This window comes from Citrus clementina, unplaced genomic scaffold (genome assembly GCF_000493195.1).
Source record: "Citrus clementina cultivar Clemenules unplaced genomic scaffold, Citrus_clementina_v1.0 scaffold_2, whole genome shotgun sequence".
Taxonomy (NCBI): Eukaryota; Viridiplantae; Streptophyta; class Magnoliopsida; order Sapindales; family Rutaceae; genus Citrus; species Citrus x clementina.
This window is the reverse complement of record NW_006262688.1, coordinates 34,890,158-34,902,844: the sequence shown is the minus strand read 5'-3', so window position 1 is coordinate 34,902,844 and position 12,687 is coordinate 34,890,158. Positions and strand designations below refer to the sequence as shown.

At 33.9% G+C, this 12,687-nt stretch overlaps 1 protein-coding gene and 2 pseudogenes across 2 annotated transcripts; 1 reads left to right on the top strand and 2 right to left on the bottom strand.

The window, feature by feature from the left end:
- The first annotated feature begins 1,336 nt into the window (after positions 1 to 1,336).
- Positions 1,337 to 3,322, top strand: LOC18053259 (UDP-N-acetylglucosamine transferase subunit ALG14). Of its 2 annotated transcripts, XM_024191264.1 has the most exons (6): positions 1,337 to 1,737; positions 1,889 to 2,028; positions 2,492 to 2,635; positions 2,736 to 2,795; positions 2,905 to 3,104; positions 3,225 to 3,322. In XM_024191264.1, exons 1-5 carry the CDS (start codon positions 1,578 to 1,580, stop codon positions 3,079 to 3,081), a joined length of 681 nt encoding a protein of 226 aa, XP_024047032.1. In that variant the 5' UTR covers positions 1,337 to 1,577; the 3' UTR covers positions 3,082 to 3,104; positions 3,225 to 3,322. The 2 variants fall into 2 exon arrangements, with proteins under 2 accessions (XP_024047032.1, XP_006449639.1); XM_006449576.2 differs by having other exon boundaries at positions 2,905 to 3,322.
- Positions 3,323 to 3,968: 646 nt separating this feature from the next.
- Positions 3,969 to 5,297, bottom strand: LOC18053258 (annotated as a pseudogene).
- Positions 5,298 to 8,825: 3,528 nt separating this feature from the next.
- LOC112101074 lies at positions 8,826 to 9,648 on the bottom strand (annotated as a pseudogene).
- Positions 9,649 to 12,687: the final 3,039 nt, after the last annotated feature.

Here is a 12,687-nt window from a genome sequence, read left to right as displayed (position 1 = left end):
TGAACTCGCAAATCCAAAAGGATCTCGGGTTGCTTTGGGGTGTTGACAAAGAAATGAAACGGCTTTCTAACTTGCTCTCTACTAGACAAGTCGTGCCTGAACATGCTGAAGAGATGCAAATAAAAGACAAGGCAATTCAGAATTGGCTGTGAAAGCTGCCTACAAGGTGAAAGATATCATGGAGGAGTGTGCAACAAAATCATCTCAATTGGAGTCTGAAAATGTACAAACTTCCTTCCTTGATAGATTTTCTCCAAGTAATATCTTGTTTTGTTGCGATATTGGCAATAGAGAGAGAGATATTAGAAAGAGGTTAGATGAAATTGCTCAAGGGCGGATCAAGTTTCATTTGAATTGAGGTAGATGCAGTACTTTCTGATAGGTGAGCTGAAGTCATGGAAGGATGCCAAACTGGCTCCATTGTAACTCAGCCTAAGGTGTCTGGAAGAGATGAGGATAAAGAAAAAATTGTTGATTAGTTGGTAAAGCATGTAGCTTGTCGTGATAAAATTTCGGTCTATCCTGTATATGGTTTAGGAGGGCCTGGAAAAATTTCGGCCACCAAACTACAGAATTTATTCATTTCACAATGCTCTAAACTGGAGAAGCGATGTGAGAAGGAAAGGGGACAAGATTGGCCCAAGATAGCACATGTTCAAAACGTTTACTTGGAATCGCTGCTTGCAGAATTGCAGACATCTAGTTGTTGGAAGAGAAAAATGAAATTGAAAAATTGGATGCTTCTTCATTCATGAAATTAAAGAGAAACAAAATTGAAAAAGTTTACTTCTAAGGTATATGTAAATTTTTCTATTTCTCATTTTCTTAAGAACTTTACAGTTTCAACTTTTCTATACCACCAATACGAGTTTTTCAAAAAAAAAAAATTAATTAATTAAAGAGATTGTTATCTTACATAATCATGTAAGATACACGATTCTTCCACAGTCGTTTAGTGAAAATCTAATGATTGTGGAAATATGAGATAATTAAATCATATTCTTTTCACAATTGTTAAATAAAAATTCGACGGTTGTAGAAGAATTATGTATCTTTACATGATTATGTAAAATAACTAAAGTTATTAATTAATTAAGCTGTACTAGGGACATGATTATATTTTATTCAAGGACAGTTTTTGTGATGTTGAATTTTTTTTTGTCTTAGCCAGCAACCGTTTGACGGTAATGAGATATAAACAATTTTGGTTTTGCCATAGAAATCCAATAGATGGGGCTAATACAATATAGAAAATTAATTATATCATTAAATAAAAATAAAGAAACGTAGGAGGGAGCTAGATGATAATCATTCTACTTTTAACGCTCGAATAAAAAAAAATTACGGGAAAAAGAATTTAGCGACGACGAACACAAAAGGGGGAGCTTGCGTAAAGCTGACATCATAGAGAACTGCTCTATTCCTCTCTTGGTAGTCGCCGATTCCAGATTGCTAGACAAATTTTCGTTTTCTTCTCTCAGATCATAGAATTCGAATAAACTAATCCGTCATAAAACTGATATTTTACGACTCAGTTCGTTTCACTTTCAATAGACATGTAAATTCAATTTCTGGAGATGAACAAAATGGATGATTGTTACTTTTATATAATGGCAATTATTGCCACTAGTGTTGCAATTTTTCTAATTCGGCTTCTGCACGTCCTCTATTTGACTGGAAAATCACGCCGCCTCAAATCTCCGCAGCCGCTCTCCACTCTCATTGTTTTAGGTTCAGGTAATTAATAAGTCAGAGACATTTATATAAATTTAAATATGATTAAAAACAAGTTTTTGATTTTTTTTTTTTTAATTTTTGCTTGCTTTACTTGATGCTATTCATCTATATTTATCATCAATTTATTGTTATTAATTGGAAATTTTAATAGGCGGCCACACGGCGGAGATGATGAATCTCTTATCCGTGTTGCAAATGGATAGGTTTACGCCGCGCTTCTACATTGCTGCTGCTACTGATAACATGAGTCTCCAAAAGGCTCGTGTGTTCGAGGATTCATTGCTGCACAAAGTAGGTTGCTTGATTTGACTGTTTCTAAATTTTGTTTATTTATTTATTGATTTTCTTCTTGTACCTGTTATTTGTTCACTGTTTTCAGGTTCTTCCAAGTATTTCTAATCATTGTAGTTGAATTCACTGTTAAATTTGGTCTTGATTAAATACATGTAGCAACTTACTCTTTGAGGATCGAGAGATTTGTTGTTAGTCTAGCCGAAGTAGTTGATCTCTCAAGATGGATTTTTTTTGCAAAATGCAAACTATTTAGAGATGATTTATTTGTAGAATTTTGCCTAACGTTTACTGTTAAATGTTGGAATGACAAAGAAACTTGTTTACAGATTTTTTTCATATGTGTTGCATTACTTTACTTTCCTCCTGATATAATTATTCATTTAATCTTAATGGTTTCTCCAATTTTTTTTTTCAACTCACTTTTCTTGAAGGTTACTCACTAAATTGGTTGTTACTGCAGAAAGTGATCAAGGGGTCCTCCGCTCAGTTCATGCAGATCTATAGAAGCAGGGAAGTTGGGCAGTCATATGTAACCTCTGTATGGACAACTTTACTAGCTACCACTCACGCACTATGGCTGATGGTTAAAATCAGGCCACAAGTGGTAATGAATTTGTCCCTAGCTTGTGTTTTCTTTAGTTGTTTAGTAATTTTGCAACATGCTTAAAGCTGGTTTTTAATTATCAACTTTCCTCTCACTTTAGGTTCTTTGCAATGGCCCTGGGACATGTATTCCTCTCTGTGTGATTGCCTTCTTATTTAAGGTGTGAGAACTTTCACCTGAGCCTCTGTTTTCACTAATTTCCCTCTTAATACCTGCGAAAGTTGATGGTATTGAGGTTCCTCATTTAACCTTCTCCATTTTTCCTGTAGGTCATTGGAATGAGATGGTCATCCATCTTTTATGTTGAGAGTATTGCAAGGGTGAAAAGGCTTTCTCTAAGTGGCTTGCTTCTCTACAAGTTATGTATAGCTGATCAGTTCTTTGTGCAATGGCCACAACTACAGAGAAAATATCCACGAGCTCACTATGTCGGCTGTCTCATGTAGTTGATTAAAGTCCAGCGGGCATGGTACCATGTAAAATTTTTTTGAGTTTTTGCTGTGAGGCCTACATTTTTTAAGTTATTTCAGTGTCATGGTTAATTCTCAAAGTCAAGCTGCACACAAGTTGTTGCTGGTGAGATCCCATGATCTAGTTGTAGTACAAGAATGTTGCCGTGCTTGTAACGTCGAATTTATTCTTTTTTGTTAAATGAAAAGTTTGAATAGGTGGAATTACAGATGGTCATTTGGTCATCAGCTATCTATCCCCATCAATTAGGGGAGCCTTTGTGACTACACTTAACCTTTTTGCCACTGCGCTTGGTTTTCAAAATTTCCAGATAATATTTATATGAAACAGAGCCTTGCAGGCCATTACCATGGTAACGACATTTATGCCTTCATTATGTCATGAGAGAAGATCATTACTAGGTTTAGAACAATGTGCCCAAAGGCCAAAACACTGCAAGTGCTTCTCTTTTTAAAAGCTTTTTGCAGGAGAGCTTTGACTAGGGCCTTTTATTCTTATGAAAATGCATTATGTAACAACCACTATTTGAAGGAGATGAGAAATTCAAAGCCTTTGTGAATTGGTGCCCAATTACGCTGCTTGAAAGAGCTTCTAAAGATTTCATGGATAGGAAGATGGCCATGTTTAACATTCAACTGATTAGCTAACAACAGTGAAGGCAAACTTTTTATTTTGTTATCTTTGTTTCCGGGTTCAGCTTTCCAACAACTGGAGATGCTATGGATTGCAGCATAAAAGTTTGCCTTCACAATTATATCATTTTACTTAATATATACTTATAAAGCCTCTCAGGTTGATTTACGCCCATTCAGAACCTTTCTTATTTCTCTATTGATTCACAGGAGAAGAGGCTTGGGAAAATTCAAAGATTTGTTTGGACATTATCACTCTTGGAGTTGCGGTCGTCCAGATAGTGCTGGTAGACAGACAATTGAAAGGAAGCCCCATATAGCCAACACCATGGCAATCAATTTCAAGCCATGCATTTTGTCGTGGAAAAAGACCACAGCTAGGACTGGAACAATAGGCAAACCCGCGATCCCTACGGCATTAGAGAAGAGGGAAGACGTCTCAAAAATCAGTCCTGTTGAGCCAATAGCATACAGCTGCCAACATATAGCTGTCCAAACCAGAGTCATGATGTAAGAAAATTTCCCTAGTTTATACTCTTCCATTTCTCTCTTTAAATTCACCCGCTCTCTGCTAACAAACAGTCCCACTAGAATAGCACAACTTGCAGCAAAATTATGGATACAATACCATATCCAAGATAGCTGTAAAGGCTTCCCTCTTTACAACCCTTGTGAAGGCGAGTTGCCTAAGGGAAAGCAACAATCCATACCCTGCTGATGCACCAATAGTATGAATCCAATTGCATACTTTCGTTTTGATACTCCTGTTGTGTTTTCGGAGTCATTTTGGAAAACAAAGAGGGTGGAGGAGATGGTGAGAAGGACTAAAGAATCGACTATGTACGGAGTGAACTTTTGTTTATTGAGAAAGTAGGAGAATAAAGAATTGAAGGCCAGTTGGGATGCAGTGATGAGGGAAAATGTTGAAACTGGAAGATAGAGGAGGCCAACTGAATAGAGAAAGCCGTTTGCTGCTAGGAGTATGCCAAGAGAGACATAGACTGAGGGTGCGTTTGGGATTGAGGTGCTGTAGCCGTGGAAAAAAAAAAATGTAAGTATGAAACAATAATTAGTAATATATAGTAAATGTAAATTTTAAATAATAATTTTGACAAAATTATTAAAGATATAATAAATTTTTCATTATATAAGTGAAAAAACATATCAATATAGCTTTTAAGTTACAACAGTTAGTATTTAACAAACACTTTAGTGCTGTAACTTTTAAGCTACAACTGTCCAACCTCAATCCCAAACGTACATGAGACTAGGATAAAGAAAGAAGGACGCTTTGTGTGGACAAATACGATTTCAGTGTTTTTACATTTTCTTCTTGGTGGATTAATGCAGTAGGAAAGAAGGAGAATTGGGAAGCCTCCAAATTGCGCAAGTGTTGACAACCATTTGCTATTTCCACCTTTGTCATAGTACTGTCTTCCCAGGAGAATAGCTGCTGCCTGGCAACAGAGAACAAATGATGCAAGGATGCCTATCCGGATCCACCTCAAATGGTTTCTTGATCGATTTACTGTTAGTTGGTTGGCCACATCACATTGCATTGGTAAGGTTGCTTCTTTATCTCCTCCAACTGTCAAGTGCACACAGCAGTCAGCACAGGTAAATATATTAGTTGTAGGTGCAGGAGATAGAATAAGCTAGAGATGACAAGTAAACCAGCTCAAACCTTAATCACATCATATATATCAACTAAACATGAATCTTTTACTAAAAGAGACTTTAATTAATCTCGGTAAACATACAGAAACTTGACTTATCCATGACTTGGAGTTGCACTTCTTCAACTTCTCCCATATGAAATTCAAAGGAAGGCATGCAGTCTCTCTGAAGAAGATTTTAAACCAAGAATGGAAATTGTTAAGTTAATATATAACGAATTTGGATCTTCTGCTGATACCTCTTTAATTACAATATCCTATACAACATATACGTTCCTACATAATTTTCCAACCGCACTCCCACAAATTTTTTTTTTTATTACATGAGACTATTGTTCAAGTAGGGGTGGATATTTGGTTCAGTTCAATCTGAACCAAATCGAACCGAACCGTATTATAACAGTTCGGTTCGGTTCAGTTCGGAGCATAAAAACTAAATGGTTCAAAAATTTTGGACCATTTCATTTTTTTATTTAGTTCGGTTCAAAACCGAACCAAATTACCGAACTAAATGGTTCAAGAAAAAATTAAAATTAAAAGTAAAAAATGGCTCAAAATTTATTCTTTTTTATTTTTGTTTGTTAGTTAATACATGTAATTATATATGTTATAGCATACACTTAATTTATTTTATTTTAATTGTTCATGCTTTGCTAATGGCTTGCTTTGACTTTGAGAGATAATGTAAGGATTGCGAATGTGGAAGTTAAAGGATGAAAAAGTGGTGATTGGGAGAGTACTCATTTGCAATGAAAGTTTAAAGTTTATTTTCTAATGTATAGTCGATTTCTAGATTATTGCTGAACTTTATTATGTTAATTTATTGTTGTTAGATTTTATTATGTTGGTTATTATTTATGGATTTCTAAATTATTTTTAGAATTTATTATGTTAATTTACTATTGTTAGATTTTATATGTTGTTTATTGTTTGTTAATTTATAGACTCAAGATTATTGTTGTATTAATAATATATTATTATTATATTAATTTTTATTGAATAATGAATATATAAGATAAAATCAAACTAAACCAAACTGCATCAAACTAAATTATAGTATCAAACTGAATTGAATCAAATTAATTTGGTTTGGTTCGATTCACTTCTATAATTTGGTTTGTATTTAGTTCATAAATTTATGAACCATTTGGTTTTAGTTCGGTTCGGTTTAGCTCAATTTATGAACCATAAATTTATGAACCATTTTATTCCTGATTTTCTAACTCGGAAATTTCTTCAAAACAGATAATGCCGCCAAAAAAGAAAGACAAAGGTAAAGCTGTTCTTAAAGATTCTGAATCTAGAGCAACCTCTAAAGAACCCCAAGCTACCCCTTCAAACATGCTTTGAATCACTAGTCTTCCCGGAAGAGGAGCTAGAAAATAATGATGTTCTACAGATCGGAGGATCCATGGTCAAGACCTTATGGTATATTTTTGGTTTGGTCAATATGGTTACAGGTATGATTTAAAAACAAATCTCTGCCATTTCATTTAAACCGTAGCCATCTGTCAATATGGCTACGGTCAATATGGCTACAGGTATTATTTCGAAAACACATCCATTATTAATTTTATGTAACATTTAAATGAAATGCTTGGGTACTTCAAAGCATGTAACATTAATCATCAGTTTGAATCACTAGTCTTCCCGGAAGAGGAGCTAGAAAATCATTGGGTACTGACTCAATATTTTTTACTTTAATATCATCACCATCATCAGGATTAGATTCATTGTCTGAATTATCCTGCAATTATTTTTCTACTTTTAGTATAACAGGACAGATCCCCACTAGAGCCTGTCCAATCTTCCTTATAAGAAACCTTCAATCCATAATAAAAGTTTGTTGGACTTTGGAATGTGTTATGGTAGGTTGAAGAAGACTTTTGGCAGAGAGCCTCTAGAACCGAACCAAACTAAATTAAATAATACCCACCTCTAATTCAAGATACAATATATTAGATAATACTATACCAATTTACATCGATTCTTATATAATACAATCTAAATTTTAATCCTCAAATATTAATATCCGAGACACTTTTAACTTTCATTAAGAAATAATGAAAAAAATTAAATTAAATTTCCACAATATTTTTTTTCGTATTCGAACCATTGCCTTTACACCGCACTCCCACGTTTTAAAATATAGAAATCCTTGCCTGTAATAACTTATATTTCTTTTGTACTGTCATTGTCACTGTTAGATGCACGAAGCCGAATTATGACCCTGACACTCAAGCATTTGCGGATTGACCTTGGCATTTTACTGTGTGTACTAAGTAGACGTAACTCTCAGTCTCTCACGTTAATGGTGAGTGGACCGACGACCATGAATGTGTGTGTATGATTTTCTTATTTTACTTTAATTTTAATTTATTGTTTTTATTTTAAAGTCGTCCATTTATTTTGTGTGCATCTAGTTGTTTCCATTTATCATAATTATTGGAAGAATATTTCTATTTTTAAATTTTCTACTGTTAATATTGAGCATTGTTATTTTATGCGCCTCTAGTTGTATCCAATTATCATAGAAAATGTATCATAAAAAATTATCATCGAAAATGACAGTTAATTCTGTTATTTCATTTTTACGCTCCCTTCTTAATTAAACTACTCCAAAGAGAATTTTAAAACACATCATTAAGTCATTTTTTATTATTAATTTATAATCCCCTTTTTGTTTATAATGCTCAGACGTGAAAATAAATAAAGTTATAACCTCATGATTTTTTTTTTATGTCAAATTATAACTTAATGATTTCTTAAATGTGCTATTATCGTGAATGAAAAGTTTTTATAGTACTCTTTAAATATCACTTCTTAATTATTCACTATTTATTATGTATGTATACAAGTTATTATGATTAATTAAAATTATACATAATAAATAATGAATAGAAAAAAAAAATTACCCAAAATTTTTGGTCATCATGTGACCACTGATTAACTCTCTCTGGGTTTCATGGTTAGCCTTACGGATTTGCTTGGTCAGCTTTTATTTTTTGCCGACGGTAGTTGACAGTGCGGCGACTGTTGACAAAATTCCAAAAGCAAATGATGGTGTCTCAATCATTTTTATTTTAACATAAATTCGAAGTGAACCAAACGGCGTGGCGTGTGCAAGTTTTTCTCGGGAAGGGTTTGTTTTGGTTAGTCATTACACACGTGTCACGGAGAAAAGTCATTGACACTGATCTTGGTTTTGATTATATATATATATATATATATATATACACACAGGCTTTTGCTATTGTAAGGTACAGTCTCTCACAAGGCTTTGTAAGAAGCTGTATCTTACATGCAACGTAAATGAGACCCACATCTGAATTTGTGAGAGGCTGTACCTTAACGGCTATAGAAAAGCCAATTCCTTTCTTGTTTATTAAATTTTTCTATTCCGTATATACATTAAAGCTTGGGAAACTTGTTCGGCTTATGCTGGTACGGAAACGGAACATAGATCCATATAGCTAATACCATTGAAATCACTTTCAAGCCCATGGAAAAAGACCACTGCTACTGCTTGGACTGGAACAACAGGCAAGCTCAGTGCGCACATATGTGGCATTGGAGAAAAGTGAAGCCGCCTCAAAAATCAATCCTGTTGAGCCATTATTTAAACAGCTGCCAACATTTTGCTGACCAAACCAAATTCACGACATAAGAAGATACTTTCCCAAGTTGACACTCTTCCATCTCTCTCTGCTACCAAAAAGTCCCACCACAGACGAAAAACGAACATATTACCATATCCAAGGCAGCTGTAAACGTTTCCCTCTTTATAACATCCATACCCAGCTGATGCGCCAACGGTACATTGCATACGAATCCAATTGCATATTTTTAGTTGTATTTTCAGAGCCGCTTTGGAAAACGAGGAGGGTGGTCGAGATGGCGAGAGGGACTAGTGAGTTGATTATGTATGGAGTAAACATCTGCTTATTGAGGAAGAATGTGAAGAAAGAATTGGAGGTCGATTGAGATGCACAGACGATGGAAAATGTTGAAACTGGAAGACAGATGAGCCCAATTGAATAGAGAAAGCAATCTGCTGCTCTGATTATGCCAAGGCTAAGGTAAGGTTTGGTGGCTTTATTATTTTTGTCTTGAGTTGGTCAAATACAATTTCCGATTCTGCATTGGGATTTTTGCTTCTTTGTGAAACTTCATGCAGTAGTAGAAAGGCAAGAGAATTGGGAAGCCTGCAAGTTGCATTACTGTTGCTAGCCATTCGCTATTTCCTCCTTCCCAAGCGAGCAGCCGCTGCGTGGCCTGACAGAACAAAGAATGCGTGAATGGCTATTCGGATCCGCATCCAATATAGTTTCTTGATCCATTTAGTACTGCTGGTTGATATTGACTGGTCGGACTGCATTGTTCTATTAAGTTTGTTCTCCTTCATCTCTTTCAACCGGCAAGAATGCAGATAAAAAATATAAGTACTATAGATTATAGAATAATCTATTACTTTTTTTTATTATTACATGAGACTATTGCTCAAGAGTACAATTCGTATTACATAAGATTACAACTGGTATTTATAAATCAGACTATTACTGGAACTAGTTTACATCGAGAACACCTAAATTTTTTATTCTCTCTAATATTCGAGGGACATCTATTCCACTCACATTTCAAAAGAGAGAATGCTATCTTCACTCAAATTAACTCTCACAATACATTATGGGGGTTCGAACTCATGACCGTCATGAGTTCTCACCTCTAGGCTTTTAGCCTAACAGAATAATCTATTACTTAAATTAGAAAATTTGATATCTAAATCATTTGCAAGTATGTAACCTTTCAACTTATCTATCCGCAAGTTAGCCGGTCCTGCTCTGTTTTTGAAGGTGCTATTTTTCGGCTAATGCCAGTGGTACTGCTAGGCAAATAAGTACGTGGATATATATGAATGCATAAAAATCGACAATGATCAAGAATTATGTTATGAAGAATAAATTAAAGCAAACAATAACAAAAACTCATGACTAACCAATGACTTGGAGTTGCAGTTCTTCAAATTCTCCCGTATGGTTAGTCTCTCATAAAGAAGATGTTAAGCCAAAAGGGGAGACAAGAAACAGAAAAAAAAATTATTCAAGAATTAATGGGACTTGTGAGTTGTAAACCATATGTGGCTCTGACAATTATTATATCCGGTTTGCAAAAAAAAACTTCGTGGAACGACCTTTATTTAACTTCATCAAATCAATTATATATTTTGGGCCCGGCTATATTGGAGCTGCTCCACAATAGAGTATTGTTGATAATTATACGATTATAAAAATAAAAATAAAATATGAACTTAGTGTCAGGGGTGAGTAAATTTGGGTTCGGAACAATCCGATTAGATTCCGGGTTAATCGGATTGGAAAAAATATAATCCGAAAATGTGATCCGATTCGATTCAATCAGATCCGAACAAATTCGGATCGAATCAAAATTTATGCTTGTTTTGGCTTTGATTTTTTCATATTTTCGGATTAGATCAGGTTTGATTTTTTCAGATTGACCCGATCCGAGATCGAGTTAGAGCCTTCATCTGAATCTAATCTGAACCTAAATTTTTCGGATAAGATCGGGTTGGGACGGGTTATTTGCCCACCCTTACTTAGTGTTATGATCTGACAATCATCATCAGTGCTCTACCGTGGAGCAACTCCATCATATCCACTGCCATATATTTTCATTCAGACCTAAATCTAAATATAAATTAAATAATATCCACATGTGTTCTTACATGTTAGGACCGTCTAGATCAACTTTTATTTCGTATAGTCTTTGCCCCCTAATTATATAGTATTACCATCTATTTGCCGAAAGTATTAGATTTAACGTTGATACTGGACATCACTAATGGAGTGTTGTTGAATGAATAATCTAATCTCAACAAGAATGAATATGTTAAAACAGCACATTTGCACGTCTTTATCAAGCAAATTGTGGATTTCGATTCATTAAAAATCAATGTAACGTCCATGTTCTGATGAAATCATGATGGAGTGTTTTTTCATTTATGTTTTTGTACAGATGCGTAGGTGTCGACCTCAGTTAGTTGAAATCAATAATGACTGTATTGTGTCACATGTGGTAATTTTTTTTTTTATTAAATCGGATGGATGGATAGAATAGAATAGAATAGAATAAGATGCAATATGGAACGCGGATATCGGGTTGCAGTATAAATTGTCATGCGACTTTTTCAAGTTAGATACATGTGATAGAATTAGAGATTCTTTTAACAATGAATTGATCATCTGGAGCTACTATATATATTGCTACATAAATTTAAGTACAATCTCTTGTTCCTCAATATACTTAATACATATAGCAAGAGGATTTTTGACGTTTTTCATGCATAATGTTGGTAGTTTAACTGAATCACATCAATGAGTTTACGGAACGTGTGAAGTTATTTTACAATGGTTTTTGGATATTACGGAAAGTGCTGCCAAGCGCAACACGTGTCCATCTTAATTCCTTTCTTCAAAAATCACAGACGAAACAATTCATAACACATTAATAGTATTTATTAATTTTATTCCCATTTTTTAATCTTCTTTAAAATTTTCTTGCTATAATCTCATGTTTGAATACTACTTAATAATAGTTAAAAATGAAAACTTCGCTATGCGTCCGTTTTAAATTGAAATTGGACATCTATATCTTTAAAACTACAGTACTAAAGTGTTTAGTAAACACTAACTACTGTACTTTGAAAGATAAATTAACTTGATTTTACACTTATATAATAAAAAAATATTATATCTTTATTGATTTTATTAAAATGATTATTTAAAAATTATATTTATTATATATTATTAATGTTTATTTTATACTTACTTTTTATTTTGTTGATTTCGAATCTTTACAATAGATTAGATTGGAATAATGGACAAGAAAAATATTTGGTGATCGAAGAGACGACTTCACATTACTCATTATTATAACATTAATACCAAACAAGGCCTATAACTACTCAAATAAAATGAAGTGCATGCTAGACAATATAGTTCTATGACTCAGAAAAATCTTAGGAGAAAGGAATTCTGTCATGGAAGAGAATAAGGTATAAGATGGGAAAGTGAAAGATTGGAAACGGAAGACAAGATTGCAAAACTCTGCTGGAGAGAGAAATTGATAGATTTATTGTTAATTATTGATAATCCATGTCATCATCCCCATTTAATCTCCACTGTATATAGATGTAAAGGTTGAAAACTTGTATAATTTTGTGCAAAATTAAGTGGCCCATCCATTATATAAGAAG